Here is a 22,079-nt window from a genome sequence, read left to right as displayed (position 1 = left end):
ATGTCCTGGGCGTTGCAGGCTTGGCGGCATCCCTGGCCCAGCTGTGAGAGCCAAAAATGTCTCTATCCTCCAAGGCGCAGACCGCTCTTGGTTGAGAGCCCCTGGGTTAGGCAAAGAATTCGTTAAAGGACACAAAAACACACCATCTTTAAAAAATAAGACTGATAGATCAGACTTGATTAAAATTAAGAACTTCTGTTCATCAAATGATACATTAAGAAAGCACTAGGCAAGTCCCAGTCTGGGAGGAGAGAGTCAAAACATGTCTTATAAAGGGCACGTAATCAGAAGAAAATGCCAAATCACAAACAGGCGACGGGGCGGGGCAGGTGGGGGGAAGCTACGGCTTAACATTTACAGAGTTTCTGTTTAAGGTGATGAAAAAGTTTTGATAGAGGTGATGGTTGCACAACACGATGAATGTAATTAACGCCACTGAATTGTATGCTTAAAAATGGTCAAAATGGCAAATTTTATGTTACATATATCTTGCCTCAATTTAAAAACTTAATAACATAATATACTACTCTCCCCAAAAATACACACTGGACTTCAAAGATTTACTGCAAAAAAAGTGAAATATATCATAAATCACTTTATACTGACTATATTTTTAAAGGATAATCTTTCAGCTCTATTGGGTTAAATAAAGTATATTATTATAATTTTGTTTTAAATGAGTAAAAGATTCCAACAGGCACTTCCCTGAAGGAGATACCCAAGTAATTAATAAGCAGGTGAAAACACACTCAGCACCATTAGTCACTGGGGAATGGAAGTCGGGACTACACGCATGCCCACAGGACGGCCCTGCAGCCCAGGCTGGGAGGAAGCTGAGCAACCAGAATGTTCGAGCACTTCTCCCGCCACCAAATGGGTTTAGTCGCTCAGAAAATGGTTCATCGATATCTACTGAGGTTGGGTGGTCACATATATGACCACCCAATACCCCAGCTAGTCTTCTTCCAAGAACACCCAGAAGAAAGGAATGCATAGGTCCACAAGAAGACACATACAGGATTACTTACAGCAGCTTCGTTTACAACAGCCAAAAAGTGGGAACCACCAAAATGTCCATCCATAAGAGAATGGATAAATGTGGTTATTCAAACACTGGAAAACTATGCAGCAACAATAAGGGAGTCAACTACCGCTACACCCAGCAACCTGGATGGATCTCACAGACATTACACTGAGCAAAGGAAGGCAGATGCAAGCGAGTACACGCTGTACAACCCTAATGACAGGAGGCTGGTGAGCAGGCAAGACTGACCCATGGTGACAGAATCGGAATAGTGGTCCCCTCTGGAAAAGCGTGGGCGGACACAGCCTGGGAAAGGAGACTGGGGAGCTTCCTGGGATGGTAAAAATGTTCCATATCTTGACTTTGATTTAGCTACTTAGTATAAAGACTAATCTATGCTTAATGCATGTGCTCTAGTGTATAAACTAAATCTCCATTTAAAAAGTCAACAGAACATCCCCAAACTGTCCATCTTTGCCACAGAAGGTGCTACTACGGAGAGCTACTAGATGGCCCTGCCTTTTTTTCTATCATGTATTTATTCCATTAATACTGACCATTCTAAATAACTGGCGTTGCAAAGGCTTATTTGTTATATATGATATAATCCATCAATAGATACACACTATGTTTACCTTTTTCCATTACTTGCCATGTGGAGAGACTGAAGATAAATCTTATCAAAAAACCGTTTATAATGTTTGATGTTTGGACCGGCTTAGTCTACGTAGGGAGTCTCCTGGGTTTTTCACCACCCAGAAATTTGACCAGCATGCCTCCTAGGTCTTTTCACCATCCCGACAAAAGTGCTTGGCAGGACAGGCCCAGGAAGAGAGCCTGACACCACCTGCCATCTCTCCGACCACACTGAGAGTCCCTCCCTGTTCCTCTACTAAGGCACCAGGATGAGTGTCTTGCTGAAATTAAGCACCTCCTTTAAATTAAAAAAGAAAAACAGTAGGTGAAGCTGGCTTGGAAAGATTTTTTCTTAATGCAGGTTTGATCTGGTCCACAGCTATGTTCTTATGTGCTTTTCATTCCTAGAGCAGCCTGTCCAGGAAGCTACTGCTACCCACACACTGGAAACAAAATCCAGAATTGCGTCCAAAAGTGTTGACACCGTGGGTCGGTCACCACCTACTCTCGGCCTCACCCAGGAGTTGTATTTCTTGGTAACTGGTTACCAAGCTCTCGCTGCGCGCCAGCACTCACTGGGCTGGGTGCCCGATCCACGCAGGCCAAGCCCTGCCTCTGCGGTGCTTCCGCTTTAGCAGGACTCGTGAGTACACGTCCACCACTTAAAGCATTGTAACTGCTTACGCTGAAATACAAACCAGATTAGTTACTGAGCCGTGGGCACCCCGTAAATGCTTACAGAGTGAGCGACCAGCTCCCTTGGCTACAGGGTGAAGTCAGCATGATACTGGAGATCCGGAAGGTACATTAGACTCAGGTAGGAATCTAAGTTCTTGTGTACCAGTAACTGGGTATGAGTTCAAGTCCTGGAACAGACAGACCAGCAAATAGTCCTCCGTTTTGTCAAACAGGAATCACAGCCAGACCCGGGAGGGTGGTTGTGAGGACTCAGTGTGCTTAATGAGTATCTGGGCACCAAATGAAGTGCTACTGCAGCGCCGGTCCTGCTTTCCCGCCCCCGTGCAGCCTGTCTCTCCACCCTCACTTCCTCTGCCCCGTGCACACCACGCTCCAGCTGCACTGAGTGGCCAGCCTGTGCCCTTTGCCCACTCCCCCCAGTAAAGCCCGGACCTTCCTCGGAGTCAGTTACCTCACCCGCCTCTGAGAAGCCTCTCCTGACTCCCCAGTCTCTCGGCTCTCCCCTCGCCTCTGGGCTAGCGCCCCCTACCCCTCGCTCTTCTCTTACGGGACGAGATTTGGTTTTCCGCTAGACGGAGAGCTCCTTGAGGCCAAACCACGTCTGCAGCCCCAGCACCTACCAGTGCTCTGCACACATCAGTGGTGCTGCGTGACAGAGGCTGACTGCCAGAGAGCAAAGGCCTAGGCGCAGCGGGACTTCTGCGTGATTCTGCGACGTGCGGGGGGGTGTGTGTGTGACACGGACAGAACTGATCCCTGCCAACAGACCTTTCTCGGCTTGGGAATAATACTCCTAAGTCCTCCATACACCCTGGTCCAACACTTCACACCCTCGAGGAAGCTTCATTTCACATCTACATTAGCAGTAACTGAAACACTGCCCTTGCCACTACACCGCCCACGTTCAGGTGATGAAGTTCCAGCATTGACACCCAGCAGCTGTATCTAGGAGGTCCCTCTGGTTAGCGTAATGACCTGTTAACAGGAAGCTGCTGTCCTTCTGCTTCTAGAAACCACAGCCACTAGACTGATGAGAAGACCACACAAGAGCAAGGACCTCCACGCTGATGGTAGCAGTTCTGATGTAAACGCCACCAAATGAAATCTAGCTTATTAATTTTAAATGATTTCACAGCATTTAAGGAAAAAACATGAGGCTGACACAAAGATTTCAGAACTCATTAGAGACAGTCTTGAAATCACTAATATATTTAAATTGAACGCTGCTCGTCTGACAGCTTTTCGTTCAGACGTGCTATTGTGCGTGTGTCACTACGGTTAAGGTTGGGTGAGCGCTTCCATTAAAACCTTCACCTTCACGAGCTTATAATTTCACAATAAAGATTTGCTCCAGGCTTGACTTTTGCATACAAAAGGTTTCTGCTTGAAATATCTATTCCAAAGTACAAAATAAACCTGTCTGGACTGAAAACTCAGATACAAAGATTACTTTCGGTGCCTTGCATTCAAACAAGTTAGAATAAGCTAGAAATTTAGGATCAAAAGTTTCCTTTCTAAACCATAAAGGTTAGAAATAGAGAAAGGCTGGTAAAGTCAGCTTAGGAATAAGGGGGGAATAGTAAACTTAAAACCAGTTTATTCCAGAAACCTCAAGGTCATCCTAAACTAACTCTCTCCCAAACTCCTCTCATCCAGTTTGTCAGCAGATGCGGTCAATCCAACCTTCAGATACTTCTCAAACTCCTCAGGCTACCTGGTCTTCTGGCCTCCCTGCCACGAGGTTATCTTTAAGCGAGCAAACAAACCCAGGCCAACCTGATCACTCTGCTGCCCAGGGCTCCCTACGACATGCAGGGCAGAAACCCCAAAGCCTGCTGAAGGCCCTCGTGCCCTCCCACCCTCCCTCCTTCCTGCACCCTCCATCCCAGCTCCTGGAAATGGACTTTTCTGTTTCATCCTCCTGCCTTTCACATCCAGTACTGGAACTTTCCTTTCTGACATCACAGAAGTGTGCTCAAATCCAGCTTCTGGTTAATTACATTAACAGAATGCTACGTTTTAAAACCACATTTTATTCCCTGACAGCTCGGCTGTGAGACAGGGTGGGAGGTAATTGTGGCAACTGAGGCTCAGAGAGTTTGAGCCACTTGGGCAGGTGGCATAAAATACAACTACTGAGGCCACAGCCATTTCACCCCATAATGGTCTGAGCTACAGGAATCCCAGGGAGATGCAGGGACCCAACTTCTGGGAGTTGGTCCCTGATGCAAACCCCGAAATGACCTCCCTCAAATCCAGCGGCTGCGGCCTTTGCTTGGCCTCGGCTGTCTCCCCTCCTCGGAATGTGTCCTGCCGCCCCCCAACTCCACACCTTTGCTGACAGTAGTTCCCTCCCTCTACCAGACAATTTTGCCTTTCGAGCCCCAACTCAAGTACCACCTGACTGCCCCCCAGGAGCTCAGACGGCAGTCACTGCCTCAGTTTCCCATTTTTGCTCTTCAACGTCTCCTGCCAATTGTTTTCCTCCCATCTCTACTATAAATTTCTACAAGGCAAGGACTCAGATTACTTCTCTATCTCCTTATAGCACCTACCACTGGCCTGGAGGAGAAGCCAGCATTCAGCAAAACACCATTATTATTAGAAGGTATTTTAAATAGGTAGTTATTTGACTTAAAATTTTTAATGAATACTATTATAATTTTTTCCTGATGAGGCTGAATGTAAATAAAAATAAACACAGTATCCATGATATGTTTTCAATCACTAATATTTAGAACTCACTTTTCCTTGTACGCCAAAAGAATAAAATTGATTTGTGAAATGAAAAAGTTACCCAAATTGCAACGCGTGACAAAGCTCAAGGACTAAAGAACACAGGTGGGCCTAAAAGTAGCAGCTCCCCAAAAATATAATTCAAGCTTCAACTGTCGATAACTGTAGGGCATTTTGCTACAGTCACACGTGAGCCGGAGGTAGCCAGTGATTTCCAGGAGGAAACAGCTGGGGAGAGGGTCAGAAGGAATGCATACAGCCTCGGATGGCCACACGACAACACGCCGAGGAGGAGCCGTTCCCTGGAGCAACGTAAGGAGCAGCCATCAGGCCCAGCACAGCCACAAGCCCTGGCTAGAGCGGAGTCAGCGGAGGCAGCATGGCAGTGGAGGGCATCTGGTGGGAAGTGAAGAAAAGTGGCCCAGAGCACATCTGCAGAAGGCTCTGAACCTGAGCATAAGAGCCTGGTCGTGAACACCGGGTAAGAACGAAAGCACAACAGAAGCCGACAGTGTTGTGAAGTACATTTCACGTCACCTAATCTTTTGGAAAATATAGACGGTATTTTATTTTTTACAGAGAAAAACACAGTAGCCCAAGAGAGTATAAACCAGTTTTATGGACAGCTACTAGATTAAGTCTGCTAAAAGCAGAGGATGTGATAAATCCTCCCCTCACTGTAAGTTTCACATCTGGGAAGACAGAGGAAGAAAGGCCAGGGCCATGGAGCTTTGGGCAGAGTGATGGCATGCTCTGTTAGACTTGCGGCAGTCCTCATTTACATGGCTCCTCTGATGTCCCAACAGGTTTAGGGACATCAGAGGACCTTTGTACAAATTGGAAGAAGTTGCCTGCCTGTTAGGATGCAGCTTTGAGGGGACACAGCTTAGGGAGCCGAGGACAGGTTGGACTTTGGCCATCCACCTCCCACGAGGCCCTGGCCATGCGAGACTCACTTGGAGAGCCGGCAGGCAACCGGCTCCCCACTGAACAAGCTCTGCCCAGGCTCTGTGTGCCAGGCACTGTGCCGGCAACAGTGCCACGGTGGTGCCTGGAGAGCAGGGTCACTCCAGAGGAGAACACGGATAATAAGTCAATACACAGATTTTAAAAAAGCATGCTAACTGTGATGATGAATTTTATCTGTCAACTTGGCTGGGCCACATGCCCAAATATTTGGTGAAACTTTATTCCGGATGTGTCTGTGAAGCTGTTCTTGGATGAGCTTAACATTTAAATTGGTGGACTCTGGGTAAAGCAGATTGCCCTCCCTCATCGCTCTCCTTCTCATCTAGTCAGCTGAAGGCCTGAACAGAACAAAAGCCTGACCTCCCCCAAGCTAGCGGGAAGTCTGCAGCAGAAGGCCTTCAGACTTGAACTACAACATCAGCTCTTCCCTGGGTCTCCAGCCTGCCGGCCTGGCCTGTAAATTTTGGATTTGCCAGCCTCCATAATCATGTGAGCCAATTCCTTAAAATAAATCTCCTTCTATACACATAAACACATCCTGTTGGTTCTGTTTCTCAGAAGAGTCCTGACTAACACACTAACATAGTGGATAAGGCAGATCTACTTCAGGGTAAGGGAAAGCCTCACTCAAACTGCAACATTTTAGCTGAAACCAGAAGACTGAGAAGGAGGCAGCCATGCACAGAACTGGGGGAAGGCACTGCAGAAAGGGAGCAGATGGGGCCAGGGAGGCTGGGCGAGACCAGCGAACTGATCACAGCCAGGGGGAGCGGGCTGCAGTGACGGGGAGGAAGGGGTACCCAAGGAGTCACCTGAAGTGGGAGGAGAGGCCATCTCAGCAGCCCTGCCCTTTGAGTTTTTCCAAGTGTGATGGTAAACCAGCAGCATGATATAATTTATGTTACGAAAAGATCTCTCTAGTTCTGCACACAGACCCAGACAGGAGGGTTAAGAGTGGAGAGACCCTCTGGAAGGCAGGACAGTGGCCTGGACTGGGTGTCCGTCATCACTGGAAGGAAAATGAATTCCAAAGTAAGAGAAACGACAGTAAGAAAGCCACTGGCCATTTTAAACAAGTCAGAATTGCTCCAGACCAAAAATAAAGCAAACAAACAAAATTAACTGACTTGAATATTGAAAAAACTTGTACATGTGACCATAGTCATTGCTGGTGACCACGAAAAATTAGAAAGCTATCTGAACACAGAAAACAGGCAAACAACCCCATAGAATAGAAGAGAATTAATTAAGCTAGGGAACACAGAAGACAAGTCTGCTCCTGACCCCCTGCAGGTTCCAGAAGAGCCACAAAACAGATGATTGAGTGACAGGTGGCCTGAGTTCTGGGACTCTCAGGGGGGCAGGGAGGATTGCAGCCTGCAGAGAGCACAGGCTCTAGGGTCCGAGCCAAACCTGAGACCACCCGTGAGGCCCGGCAGGTCTGCTCTTCAGGAGGAAGGAGGAATCGCACCTCTCACTGGACGCTGACAGGAGGAAATGAACTAAGGCACAGTGTCTGACCAGTTTCATTAAATGCTACTTGCTGCTGTTTCAGCTACTGGCTGGTGGCTTTATTCACCCAACAAACTGCGACTGAGCCCTTGCTAGGTGTTAGGCACCTTCCAGCTGAGGATAAAACACAGTCCCTGCCCCCAGTGTGCTGACATTCTGGTTGGGAAGACAGACAAATGAATGAAGAAATACACATATGCTGTCAAGTACTAATGTGCTTTGAGGAAAAAATAGGCCAAAGGCGAGGTCAGAGAGCAGCGGGGGCCCGTGTCTGAGATCACCTTCTCCAACCACCACTGCTCCCATTTAAAAATGACAAAAACCAAAAGAAGTCCTCCTCCACTTTCAGCTGGAAGGACTCTTCCTTCTCTTTCAATCTATGTCCTCAAATATCACTTTTTACCGAATTAATTTTACAGGCCCAGCAAGCAAGCTTCTGACTAACGTGGTAAACTGTCGATTCCAAGCAGGGGCACCTTGCAGAGAGGTGTCTGCTAAACAAATGCCTCAGGCGGGGATGGGGGGGGTGGGGGGGTGTAGACAGGGAGGGAAGGAGTCGTGGCAGAAGGCAAAATCTACTCTTTTGCTCTCGAGTCAGGAAACGACTCAGATGAACGTTCCAGGGAGGCATGCTTTGCCTCTGTACAAGGGCTGGTCCTCTAAGCAGTCCTCACGCTGGGAAGGGCTGCCTTGTCAGATCGGGCCCTGAGCAGGGACCGTGTTCTAGCAGAGGCCAGAGGACGGCCCAGGAGAGGGTATGGCTGACCCACTGAGTCTGCAGGGCTGGCGTCTGTACGCTGAGCCCCGCAGAGATGCCTCTTCTCCACTCCCACACAGCCTGGCTGGCGGGCACCCATGTCTCCTTTCTACAGATAAGGGAACTCAGACTCCAACTTAACCTGACCAGATTTACCTAGCGGGTGACAAGCTCAGACTCGGACGGACTGTTCTTTCTTCTACAGGACACCGACTCCTCCGAAAACTGGCAAGCTGGGTGCAGAATGGATGGCTAGGCAGAGTGGGAAGAAGCTGCTGTTAACAAGACTATTTAAAAATTATTATATTGCATGGGCAATTTTTTGGATAATCTGCCCAGCAGAAACACGCTGCTAAAATGAGTTTCCGTAACGGTAAAAGATGTGATCCACCTGATCTAACGCCCCAGGGCTAGAATGAAGCACTAAATACTCAAAGCAGAGCGCCTCTGCAAATGCAGGAAGCAGAGCCCGATGAATACCAACAGCAAAGCCCCACCTACGCTCGGGCTCTCAATTCCAAGGAAGTCAGGCGGAGGGGACTGCGGTTGTGTCTACTCCACAGCACCTTATGGAATAAGGGCAACAGAACACAGGCGCCTATGTTCCCTGCCTGTGAACACTCACTAACCTACCGACTCTGTTAAAGCGGTCGTCCTCACCATCTCACTCCATGCAGGTCTACACACTCCCTCAAGCTCACCGGAGGGTGAGCTCGATCCACTCTTCCGCTTGGTACTCAAATGCAGAGGGGGTGGACAGTCCCAGCTGTGCCTCCACATCCAGCTGCCGAGAGGTCCCGGCCCAACCCGAGTAAAAAGGATGTATTAATAATATAATCCCTGATGTTATGGAGGTTCCTCTACTGCCTCTAATTCCTTTTCATGCTTCTACTGTAAATGCTTTTCTCCCTGAGAGAAGGCGAGAAGGATACGCAGAGTGGCCATGGGAAGGTTGCAGCCTAAGCCAGAATTTCTTAGGTCATAAGCAATTATGAAAGCAGTACAGCTGTGCAGGGAAGGGACAGAATTTGCACGTCAGCGTCAACCATCACGAGTGGCTGCCAATGTGTCTGCTCACTCAGGAGAGTGTTCTCGTAAGGGCGCTTGTCAGAGGTCTCAAAAAACAGAAGCAGGCTCTCGTCTTATCACACACACTCAAAACAAAACAAAACAAAAATAAAACCAGAATTCCTATCCCAGAGAATAGGGAATGTAATCACCAGATACAGACCTTAGGGGGCTGGGAAGAAAAGCAGGTTTCAAGAAAAAACAATTTTGAAGCTTTTGTTTTTAAACTTGTATTTTCAAAAAAGTTCTACTGATCAGACTTGTGGGAAAGACCCAGGACTGGTAAAGCGGGGGCTAGAAGGGGAGAGAAGGAATTGTAGAGAAGATGGGTCTGTGGAGACGAGGGAAGTGGGAAAAACAGCCTCTAGGGTCGGGAGGATCTGGCCTTCAATCCTGACTCGCCACTCAGCCCATTTCCTCACCTGTAAAACGGGGTGATGCCCCAAAGACTCGGGCCCTAGGACTGGAGCTTTCCGCTGAATCTAATTTGGTTAATTCTGTCTCAGATTCTCATGGGAAGGCAGTAGTTCCTGGAATAAAAGGCAAGAAAGCTCTCACAGTGCTGGACACATAGGCGGCATTGCCATGAATGATTACCCTTGTAATGGCTTTGTTGGACTTCCGTTCCCAACTCTGATCAGCAAAGTTGGAAGCTTTTCTCAAGGGGCCCAGGTGACAAGCCGAGCAAGGGCAGGAAGGCTGTCGTTCACAGGAGGACTGCCAGACAGAAGAGCCAGCGGGCCAGCCAAGGGCAGGAGACAGGAGTGCCCTAGCAACCACGGCAGCCTGGAGATCTGGGAATCTTACCTGGAAAACTTCTACAGGAGGACACAGAGCGTGGGGCTGCCCAGCCTCCCCGCTTGTACAGACACCACAAAACGGTGACCTTCCTCAATAACTGCCAAGAAGGAATATGCGCCACCAACTGGACGCAGGTATGGCTTCCCCCATTTAGAACCAGGAATACAGAGAAAGAGCATTTCGTTTCTTGAGTCCCTCAAAGGCTGCTGAAACAAAAACTGGAAAAAACAAAGAACACTAGATTCCCAGCAGGTGAAGTCTATATCTATTTGAATTGCTATAACATTATACAAAACAAGCAAACTGTTAAAACCACAAATTAGATGTTTTTAAATGTCATATCTGCAGCCTGTATTTATAAAAATGGTGAAAATTAGATACACGTTCAGAATGAATAATCTACAAAGTCAGAAACCTTAAATAAGGACATGATAAGGACAACACTCATACACATTTAACACAAATTAGTAATGCACAATGTCAGCTATCAGGAAAAAGCAAGGACACAGGTCAGTGCATCTCAGCAAGACAGCCAGAGGCTCTACAAAGATCACCAAGTCGCTGGAAACTCTCCAGAGAACATGCAAGCCTGGAGTGATTTTCCTAAGTTCCAGTGTTTCCACTTTTTTATAACAGTAAAAGTCAATTTGGTAAGGACAAAACAAAGAAAGAAAGAGAGAGGGAGCTTCATCAGCTTCATCCCAGCGTGGGGGAAAGCCAGCAGCCTACGGCGTCCTCCGCATGTGCCCTCTCCCACCTCTGCACAGAGTGAGACTGAGGCTGGACGAGGGCCCCTCCAGGAGCTGGAAGGAATCCCAGCAGGTGCCCTGTGCAGGCCCAGGGGATGGCACAGCTTTCTGCAAGATAAGAGCCCAAGAGAGACTTTGAACAAGACTGCCCTGCCCTTAAAACCAGACCACTTCTGGGCTTCCCTAGTGGTGCAGTGGTTAGGAATCTGCCTATAAATTCAGGGGACACGGGTTCGAACCCTGGTCCAGGAAGATCCCAAGTGCTGCGGAGCAACTAAGCCCATGTGCCACAACTACTGAGCCTGCGCTCTAGAGCCCACGAGCCACAACTACTGAGCCCGTGAGTCACAACTACTGGAGCCTGCGCGCCGAGAGCCCATGCTCCACACAAGAGGAGCCGCCGCAGTGAGAAGGCCGCGCACCGCAACGAAGCCTAGCCCCCACTCGCCGCAACTAGAGAAAGCCTGCGCACAGCAATGAAGACCCGACGCAGCCAAAATTAAAATAAATAAAAACAAATAAATTTATTAAAAAAAAAAAAACACTAGACCACTTCTTTGCCCCAAAAGTAAGACCAGAAAGAGCTGTAGAGAAAGACTGTGACCTGCCGACCCCAGTCTGGGAGGGCTCGGGTCCGGCCGGCCTGCTCTGACCTGGGCCTGGGAACCCCACATCTCCCACTGCTCCTCTGCAAAGGGAGGATGGACACTGCCTCCCTCACAGGGTGACTGGCAGGACTAAAGCCCTGAGGAGAGAGCCCAGGGGCTCACACCGATGGGGCCGCTCTGTCCCCACAAAGCATCTTCTGTTAGTGACCTCAGGTCCATACAACAAGCTCAGGAGCCACTCCCACCTCCCGGTCCGGCCAGTGCTCCAGGGCACCCGGCACAGAACACGACTCACAGGATGGGAAGAGGCCCCTCGGACTTCGGGCACAGCTTGGAATCAGAGGGCTTCATTCTCTCCCCATCACATCCTGCACCTCCAACCAGTGCCCTCACCACAGAACCCACGTTTACCTCGATACCCCCAGCCACTGAAGCGCCTTCTCTCATCCCCACCCTCGCCTCTGACTCACCTCCTCGGTGTCCCATACCCCCCACCCTGCGTCAGGAGTCGTGACATTGTCAGGAATTTGGCTGAGAACAAGAGCGTTACGTACGGAACACACGTGCCCCCGGAAGGGAACTTACGTGGGAACGAGGGCAGGAGCAGGGTATCCAGGAGGTGGTGCCCACGGCCAGGCTTTCAACTTTGTACTATGTTTACAACTTTTTCGTAAGTCGAAAAAATTATTTCAAGATAAAAAGTTCAAAAACACCTCTTTGTACCCCCAGGGACATTAGTCCCGGTCCCCAGGTGTGGTGCCTCACGCTTGAGATCCTCAATAAACAGTGGTTGAATGAACAATCAGGAGGATACAGTGGGCTAAAAACAAAAAGAAAGGGGAGTGAATCCAAGGTCAGGAGGAGAAGGTGGGTTGGTTTATCTGGAAGGAAGACCCTTACACAGGTTTCTAGGTGGAGGGGAAGGGCCAACGGAGGGAGAAGCCAGCTACGGAGAGCCCTCCAAGCTCCCCATGGCCTCAGGGATGACGTGGAGTAAACCTGCACATAAACCGGGGGTGCCCGCCACCACCTCAGCCACCAGCGGAAGTCAAGTTCCATGAACGCAAGTGCACATCCTCCGTTGCGGGGCTCTCGGGTACGCGCACCCACACGTGCCTAGGACAGCATTTGACGGCCACATACATCGCCTGCATGTGTCAAGGCGCTGGATCTTTAAAGTATGCTGAGTCCCAGGGGCTTTACTCAAATCTGATGTTATTCCTGTAGGCCTCATGCATGATCAGATCTTCTCTATGAACTTCAGGAAAACAGAGGTAAATCTATCTCCAGCAAAAATTCACGTCTGTGCTCTTCTCCTGTGGCTCCAGCAGGGACAAGGAGAACAGCGAGAAATGGGACAGCAACTGACGCTCAGCCACAACTGCCACGGGATGCCGAGAGCCAGAAGTGGCACCTTCCTTGGCCTCTGGGCAGGCCCTGTTCACAGCAAGCTGTGAGTCTGGCTGCGCGGGTCTCCTGCCACCACGGGCCTGGCCAGGTGGGAGAAGCTGCCTGTCCGGCCAACTTAACACAGCCTCCCCCCATCCTGCAGCATTAGGCAGGAAAGGCGGAAGGCTTGAAATAAAATTCACAGCACTTAACACACACAGGTGTTTCTCCATCAGCCCTTCCCCTGTACCTCTCAGATTCGATCAGCGCAAAAAGAGGAGATCCAAGTAAGGTGGGATAAATCACTTAAACGATGAGATTAATGGGGAAATAGTAATTTTATAGATATGCCTCTATGCTGTTCAATCCCGTACACTTGAATTTACTTAAAAGAGCATCACATTCAAGCTCAACAGCACAGGAAAATGTGCTCATCCCAAGAGAGCTCTTAACCTTGGGACAGCTGGCGCTCCACATCGCAGTGCCCAGCCCACTACGTGGGATTGTCAACTAGACAAACAGCTCATTCACAGGATCTGCTCATTTCTTTTCCATTGACACGGGTGAGAAATATTTGGACTATCATTCATCTACGTTAAGATATGATTTTCTTCATTTTCTCACAATCACACCACTTCAAAGTTGGGTTTAAGCCAAATCCTACTTTTTTTCCCACTGATTTCTATCACAAAACTAGTCATATATTTCCATGCAACAGTCCCAACTTGGAGCTGAACTTTGGAATGTCCTGGTCTGTCAGGCGTACTTTTATAGGTTAAAGCTCTGCAGCAGTTTTAAGGGCCAAGTTCTGCCTCTACTATTAATCCTCTCTTCTTCCCTCGCGTCCCCCTTCACAAACTGACAGGAAGAAATTCTACCACCACTCAGGTTCTCAATCCCCACGAGCCTTTTCCAGCGTTTGGCTGAGCCACAATTTCTAAATTCAGCTTCCTGAGTTTGGGTGCTGACATTTCTCAACCATGAAACTGCAGCAGAATGTTTCACCAGCAGGTGTGAGATCTTAACTGCAGGTATGCACAAAAAATTCCCTGAGTTTGAGGCTTCTGGTTACATACTATCATCTGTTAGATACCTAAAGGACACACTGTATACTGCACATCTCAAGAAGAATACAATGCAGGTACAATGTAAAAACCTTAAAGAACCGTGAAGCCCAAGCGCTACTGCACAGAAGAGGACGAGCAGAGTCCTGGAAAGACTTTTAAACCAACTCTGTGAAGCAAACTAAAGACAGAAAGTAACCTGAACTACCAAGCGGCCGCACTCAAAAGCCTTTGACCAAGAAAATATGCTGGGAGGAAATTATTTTCCTAGTTCTTAGGCAACAACAAGCAGACAGAGAGAGAGAGAGAGAGAGAGAGATAGGAGAGAGAGAGAGAGAGGTTTCTCTAAACATTAAGAATGCAATGCAGAGAAATTTACCTAGAAGCATTTATAATTCCTAGAAGTTAGTATTAGTGCCAGTTTTCTTTTAGAATAAACATCCTAAAGGCTGACGCAAGATGACTATGAACACGTCTCTGTGCTCCTCTCCCAGGGACTTGGGATCGCCACCACACAGGGACCAGCCGTGCTTGCGTCACACTGCTGGTGCCCCCAGGAGACAGTGGCCGGGCCGGGGCTGGCAGACCTTCAGGCCAGCGGCCAGCTCAGGAGAAAAAGAATGAGTTTCGGCTCAGAGCAGAGTTTGGTCTGCATCCCCAGAAAAATGACTTTAAATTGGAAGTCATAACAAAAACCTGCAAATCAGGTTCTGGAATTTGAGCCCCCAAATGTTACGCCAGGGTTTGTGATTATAGCACACATACACGTCTCTGGGAAGAGGGTTCCCAAGACCCTGAAAAAGGTTAAGAGCTACAATGCAAAAGAAAAAAAAGAAAAAATCAAACTGAGGGCAGGTCGCTGTACTGAAAATGTTAAACATGAACTGCTGTAATCCTACTCACTCTCCCCTGAGTGATAACGCATTGCTGAAGTGATCTGTCTACTAAAAGGGAGAAAAAGCCCAACATCCAAGCCTGGAAAAGCATAAGATGTATGGTTTGGTACTGAAGTGAGAAAACATGACACACAACATAACAGCAGTACCGTGTTAACATTCATGTTTACTCTCAATTGTTACTGAAGACTTCTATAAGCAGTGGGAACATCCTGAAACTAGAAAAACAGCTAGACTCAAAATATGATTTTTAGAAAGATAACTCTTGCTTAAATCCATTTTTCTTTGTCATGAATTCTTATGCAAAAACCTTCTCCTCCATAGCCTAGACCCCCTGGTTGTCTCAGCAGTACATCTCATTCTGGGCTGCCTTGAGGTCCTATTCCATCAGGCACAGAAATCAAATCATCAATTAAGAAATTTTCTGCCAAAGCTCATTCTGATGTATTTTCAATGTGCAATCATATCTTCTGCTGCCTATTTTTACTAACGTTAAGTGACTGTCACATTTTCTTTTACTGAAAAAGAACCACCCTTAGACTGGCCACATTGTGGGGCTCATGGCATTTACTCCACATAAAGCCACGCTTCTCCCGCTGGAATGTGGGTTCCAGGGATGCACAGCGGCAGGTAGGGTCATGGGAGAAATTGGGCTGTTTTCCTACAGTGCCAGTCTGACCTGACAGTAAGTCATTTCACATGATTGTTAAACCACAGCAAACAAACAACTGCACACATTTTTAATATTTAAAAACATGAGATAAAAAACCAATGACAGTAACAACAAAAGCATGAGATATCGAAGCAATCTGAGTTTGTGAAGAGCCACTTGGGTCTAGGCCCTAGTCCTGCAGGAATACTCTTCACTATCCGTGGCCAATAGGAGTTTTTAGTAGGAATGTTAAGAAATACTACCATAAGGTACTGCAGGGACAGGGGAGATGCAACTTAAAACAATTAACACAAAACAGCCAAATGACATGGCCTGAAGGATCAAAACACAAAACAGTAACAGAAATGGAGCATTTCTATGACAAGTACTGCTGTACTGAGGGCCTCACGCAGATCAACTCATTTCGTCCACTCAGCAACCCTGGGAGACAGGTGCTGTATTATCTCATTTTGCAGAAAAGGAAACAGAAGCACAGAGCCCTGGCAAAAACGATGCTGTGGGGATTTGAACCCTGGCAGGTCAGCCCCAGAGCCCACCCTCTCCACTGCCATGCCGCCCTGGCTCGGGTGGCTTCAACCGTGGCCTCCTTGGTGTTTCCTCATGCCACAGGCATTGCAGCCCGGCACTGTGCTGGGGGCTATGATGAACAGCCCAACTTGGGCTGACAGCAGTTACGCTGAAAAATGGGTCTTCTACCTAACAGATCAGGAGACAAACACAGAGGGGTAGGGTAAAGCAACAAATGCCAAATTATATTTAATTTAATAGTAAATACATTTATTAGGATTTCAACTCAGGTTTGTCTGACTACAAAGCGCAGGCTCTTTCTGTGCGGCCTCTCTCTCTTGGGCAGATTATCCCACTGCTGCTTCGACCCTTCCTGAAACCACCCTCAGTCAGAGCTGCCCCGTTCGGGGCACATGGTCCTTCCCCTCCCATCAGTTAAATGCCCCCTTCCTGACTGAACTCTCACCAGCTTATGTGGAGAAATGATGATAGCCCACCACATAAAGTTCATTTTCAAAATGCAATTTCAAGGATCTCGACTCGACTCCTTGGTCCAAGTCTGTGTTTTTAAAGAGTAATCTGAATTTTACACTTAGAGTTTTTCAATCTTTGTTCCCCTGTACTTACATCCTTAACAAGTCAAACATCTCCAAACCTAGTCTTATATCTGTAAGTTTTTGAAAAGAAGTGATGTTTGTTAAATGACAGCAAGCAGAAAAGCACTTTAAAATATATTCTCCTAGCTACAGCAGGCAGCTAAAGCCGGGGGGATCTGGAACTGGCCCACGAAGACTTTCTGACATATGGAGACAGTGACCAGCAACCAATGCCAGTCAGGCCCTAGGCATCCAATCACTAGAAGGGATTGATGGTGATTTCTGGAATCACATAGGTATTTGAGGTGCTCTGTCCTCTATATATAAATACAAAGCAGGGGGTCTCGGCCTTAGCACTATTGACATTTTGGGCTGGACAATTCCTTGTTTGGGGGCTGCCCTGCACATCAAGAGAAGTTCAGCAGCAACTGCAGCCTGGAGGCCAGTGGCATTCCCCCCACCCCCAAATCTAACAATCAAAACTGTCTCCAACTGTTACCAAATACTCTCTCAAGGGCAAATACCCTCTCAACCGCCCAGCTGAGATGCACTGATGTAACACAGAAGAAGCTATTATGTGGTCACAGACATACCTTGCTTTCTCTTCGGTTTGATGCTTTTGACAGTCAAGAAAAGTACAGTTTGATTGCATCTTTAAATCATTTTTAAAATTTATGATTCTGCATATATATTTTTTTCTTTTTACCTTTTGAACCCTTTCACCCATTTTTAAAATCACAACCATTATTTTCAAATACTCAAGATTGGCTTAATTATGCAAAAAAGCCAACATTTGATTGTCTGATAATTCCACATTTGGATATACCTTGTTTCACATTTATTAATCAAAGTTTCCAATAAAAAGGAAGAATAAATAAATAAAGGAATACTAAAAAGGAATAACGGATAGATTCATTAACGCTTTAAGACTGTGGTTGTTTTTTTAAAAAGGATATTCGGATTCATTATAAGTTATCCAAATTGTTCTTGTTAGTCATGTGAGAATTTTATTACTCTTAGAAAAACTTCTGAATTAAAGTTTATTTTTAGAATGTTCTCTAGTTCCTGAGATGTTCATAATAATACTATTTACTACACAGACTGTGGTATAATTCAGTCACCTAAACGTCATCTAAAGTGGTTTATTTCAGAGGGTTATTAAGAGACCTGGCATGAGACGGTTCCATCAAAATGAACAGAGTATTTTAGTGACTCACGGACCTTTAAAATCTCATTGAACCTTGAAGCCAAACTGCACTACTTTGTTAATACTGAAATAAACAGACCGGTGAGTGTAATGAAAATCCAAAGATCACGCCAAGCCAGCTGTCGGGAGACTCAGCATCGTTCCAGAACCCTCGGCCTGACCACAGAGGCAGTTCCTCTCAGGGTAGGCCGCCAGCCTTCGCCATCTCACAGCCCCGATTTGAGAAACACATTCCTGAAAAGAGCTGGTTTCCAGTTTGTTGCCTAACAATAGGAAATAACAAAGGTTTAGACCTGCTAGGGTCAGCTTCGCTTTTATTAGTCATTGAAGAAACACAATTAAGAACTAGGAATAGGGCTTCCCTGGTGGCGCAGCGGTTGAGAGTCCGCCTGCCGATGCAGGGGACACGGGTTCGTGCCCCGGTCCGGGAAGATCCCACATGCCGCGGAGCGGCTGGGCCCGTGAGCCATGGCCGCTGAGCTTGCGCGTCCGGAGCCTGTGCTCCACCACGGGGGAGGCCACAACAGTGAGAGGCCCGCGTACCGCAAAAAAAAAAAAAAAAAAACTAGGAATAAAAGCACAACCCTTTCAGGTCACGAAGAGCCACGTCACACTTTAGATTGCAGGGTTGCAGGTGCAAACTAACCGAATAATCAGGGTTTTGGCCTGCTCCATCAATATTTTTCAAACCAAGCACACTCAAAATAAATGCTATATACATGTTATATGATAATTCTTAAAGGCTTCCTGAAGTTTAAAGTTTAGAAAAGCAGCGACTTCTACTTGAAGACAAGAGTCATAGTTTTTTATGTATCTGAAGTATTTGATACAGGGGAGGATATAATTTTGAGTGTGACATTCTTGCACAGTAGGCATGCTGTAAGGTTAAATGATGAACACCCAAACATTATTTCCTGTAGCAATGAAAACAGAGCAGAGACAGACCAGCTAAGGAACAACCAAATCAAGCCTAATCCAGGTTATCCAATTACCCAAAGAAAAGGGAAAGGGAGCAGCTCACCTTCCCACTTGCCACCTATTAGGTACAGCAGCCCAGGAGCTGATTCGTGGGCATATGAGAAAGGGGCGAGTCAAGAGGCAGAGACACTCGCCCTTTCTTAGCTCCCAAGGGAACCCTGACACTGGCCCTCAGCTGTCTGAGTGCTGTTCAGCTGGAAAGGAAAGAGAACACTGGCTGAACTGCCAAAACACAGCAAGGAGCAATCAGGTGTAATTCAAATGTTCATGACCTTATAGAGATTTCCATATGACACGTCTACTTAGAACTAATCAAAATTAATATAATACACAGTACACTTTGCAAAACATAAAGAAATCAACTGTCAATATTTTACTACTAATATACGTATGAAGAACCCACAAATGGACTTTCATTTCCTTGGAAAATTTAGACATGGGGCATATCTTTTTGTACTAGATAGATTGTAGAGCTTCTAAAAGTCCATGGTTGTCTTTCGTTTTCAGAAAATGCAGTGACTTTCATAACTTAGGAGCAACCGCTGCTTGTTTTAACACTGGGCACTGAGGAAGTCAGATGTATTCCAACCACATTTCAGTGACATTTCTGTAAAAACAGAAACAATGCACTCGATGCCTTTTACCTTAAAAAGCAAAATGTTTAGGTGGAACATTTAAGCAATCAATTTCCCTCCTTCCCCACCCTGTAACACATCCTTCAAACAGCTCCCAGCCGCTCACCTGGATGACCTTATAGAAGTAGGCGTACTGCCGCGCTGTGTTCTTATACTGGCTGAAGACGTCATGTATGGCCTGTGTGGACTGAAGGTAGCGAACCTCATCCTCTTCGAAGTAGAGAGGGGTGTCGTATTCGCTGGGGAGGGTCTGAATGTAGGGCTGCCAGAAAGAGTTAGGGTCGGCTCGCTCACACAGCAGATGAAAGGCCAGTGTGATGTTTCCCATGGCTTGAAGAATTCGGTCTTGAGAATACAAGGGCCCTGAATTAACCCAGAAGGTAACAGCATCAGTTCCACACACTGCTTTAAAAAGTGTTTATTCAAAATATATATTAAAGTTATAGGAATATCTTGATAGTCATGTAACATTTAAGGTAAGGTGCCCTCTTCTTTTGACATTCTTCTACTATGTCAGATTACAAGTGTGGAAAACACTTCGTGTGGATTTGGGGAAATATTTCACTAGTTGAGAAAACGACCAAATATAGTCCCTAGCGCCACAAAATGAAATTTTATATATTTTTATCATTTTTGCTCTGCCTTGAACAAACAGAAATTATTCTCACCCAGCACTGAATTTTTAGCAGATTCAACAGTCATTAGTAATTTTCTTGGAACCCATAAAAATAATTCTTCTGCCTAGGAGGAAAAAAATAATAGTAGAATCACCAAGACATGTTACAATTGTCAATCCAGCTACATCTATGGTCAGAAATCCAATCACAATGAAATACAACTTAAGGTTGCCTATAAGCATTTTATTTCTAATTATCAAATACGCTTTTAAATGTACACGTTTATGTCACAGTTAAATGAGTAGAAGCATCGTCTCGAATCCTGTTTCCAAAGAAAAACTATATACACTGGGGAAAAAAAAAATCAAAAAAGCAATTCGAAGCAAATATAACAATTTGGGAATAGAGCACAAGGGTGCTTATTTATTCTTTGCTGTACTTAAGTTCTAAAAACAAAACAAAACAAAATTCTACCTCCAACAAAAACCCTAACCTGCCAGTGTGAATTGCTATTGAGTTTCTGAAGCTAGAGTAACATTCCTTCCTCCACATGCTTGACCTTAAAGCACACGGATACCAGCGAAAGCACAAGCCCGTAAGACATACTCTGGTTACTAATTTTTTCCCAAGGCATTATCTCACTACTTTGGCAACATGAGATGCTTCTTTCAGGAAGTCCTGTCCATGTGTCTATACTGCCTAAAGCATGCACATCAACATAGTACCTTGAGTGGGGTGATGGTGTCACGGGTATATGCATATGTCCCAGCTCATCAAAACATATACGTTAAATATGTGTGATTTTGTATATCAATTATGCCTCAATAAAGCTTAAAAAAACATGCACATAGTGAAGACGGACCACCGCTAAGATATTCTGGGCAGCATCCATACTAATGATGCTTCTCATCAGAGATGAGAACAAAGTGTGACAGCTGGTTTACTCTTGCCATTTACCAATGTCTACTATTTATTTTTATGTGTGTCTCATCCCTTACTATATCAGCCTCATGAAGGAAGAGATCCTGGTGTTTTGGGAAGCATGGTATAATAACAAGCAAGGTACTATTCACACACTAGATATTTAACAGGCATCTAATAAACCAGTGTATGGTTTATCAAGGCATCACTGAAAAGTAAACTGCGACTTGACCAGAGATGCTGCTGGAAGTTTGAAGGGACCCAAATAAATAACATCCATTTCCTCCACCCAAGTTCTGAACCAACTGAGAGAGACACAAGAATACAACAGATGGTGACACAAAACATCACCTACGGAATCCCAGAATTAGACAGACTCCCCACCTAGTTACAGGCAGGACTGGAGCCCCGACAGGCCTCCCCACGTGTGGCCTGCCCTGTAAAACTCCCAGGGTGGAGAGAGCAGGGGAGAGAACACATATGGCAACCAGCTCCCACGGAGAAAAAGGCCAAGCCCAGATCCTTCTTCCAGAACCATCAGATCGTTACACCTCCTCTCTAGGAGCGGCATGATGAGGGCCAGAGAGAGGCCTAGAGCCCCGCCGGGGGCTGCTGCTCCCTTCATCTGGAAGGAAGGACCGAGAGTGGAGAAGAGCTTTGTCCCTTAGCACATGGATATTTCTCTTCTTCTTTCCCCTCCCCTCTGCTGCTGCTGTCTCCGTAAGTGGTACCTCCAGCCACTCAGTTACCCACTCCAGAAAACCGGTCCGCATCTCGACACTGCCCACCCTCCACCCCACCCACATCCAATCCATCACAGGGCCCTGTGTGCTCTCCCTCCAAACCACCCAAGCTCACATCCTCCTCTTCACTCAAATCTCAAAAGCCCGCAAGACATGTTCTCTGGTCTCCTAACAGAGGTTCGGAGATGTGACCCGACTTGCCCCACTCACTGGCTGATAGCACAGTTCCAATGAGGACAACCTGGGAGGGGCTGTCTAGAGCCCTGGGCTGAGGCCCCTCAGGACCACGGGGCC

At 46.7% G+C, this 22,079-nt stretch overlaps 1 protein-coding gene across 3 annotated transcripts in view; it reads right to left on the bottom strand.

Moving 5' to 3' along the window:
* SETD3 (SET domain containing 3, actin N3(tau)-histidine methyltransferase) overlaps window positions 1–22,079 on the bottom strand; it is a 69,305-nt gene that overhangs the window by 29,487 nt on the left and 17,739 nt on the right. For all 3 annotated transcript variants that reach the window (XR_010940821.1, XM_067726051.1, XM_067726041.1), the window contains 2 exons: window positions 20,173–20,245; window positions 19,611–19,867 (listed from right to left, as the gene is read on the bottom strand). Coding sequence is in view for 2 of the 3 variants with exons in the window: in XM_067726051.1 (XP_067582152.1) it covers window positions 19,611–19,867; window positions 20,173–20,245 (330 nt within the window). In the remaining variant the exon portion in view is untranslated. The remainder of the gene's footprint in view (window positions 1–19,610; window positions 19,868–20,172; window positions 20,246–22,079) is intronic.

The sequence above is a fragment of the Pseudorca crassidens genome, chromosome 1, assembly GCF_039906515.1.
Source record: "Pseudorca crassidens isolate mPseCra1 chromosome 1, mPseCra1.hap1, whole genome shotgun sequence".
Classification (NCBI taxonomy): Eukaryota; Metazoa; Chordata; class Mammalia; order Artiodactyla; family Delphinidae; genus Pseudorca; species Pseudorca crassidens.
Note: the sequence above shows the minus strand (reverse complement) of the source record. Positions and strands in the feature narration are given on the sequence as shown.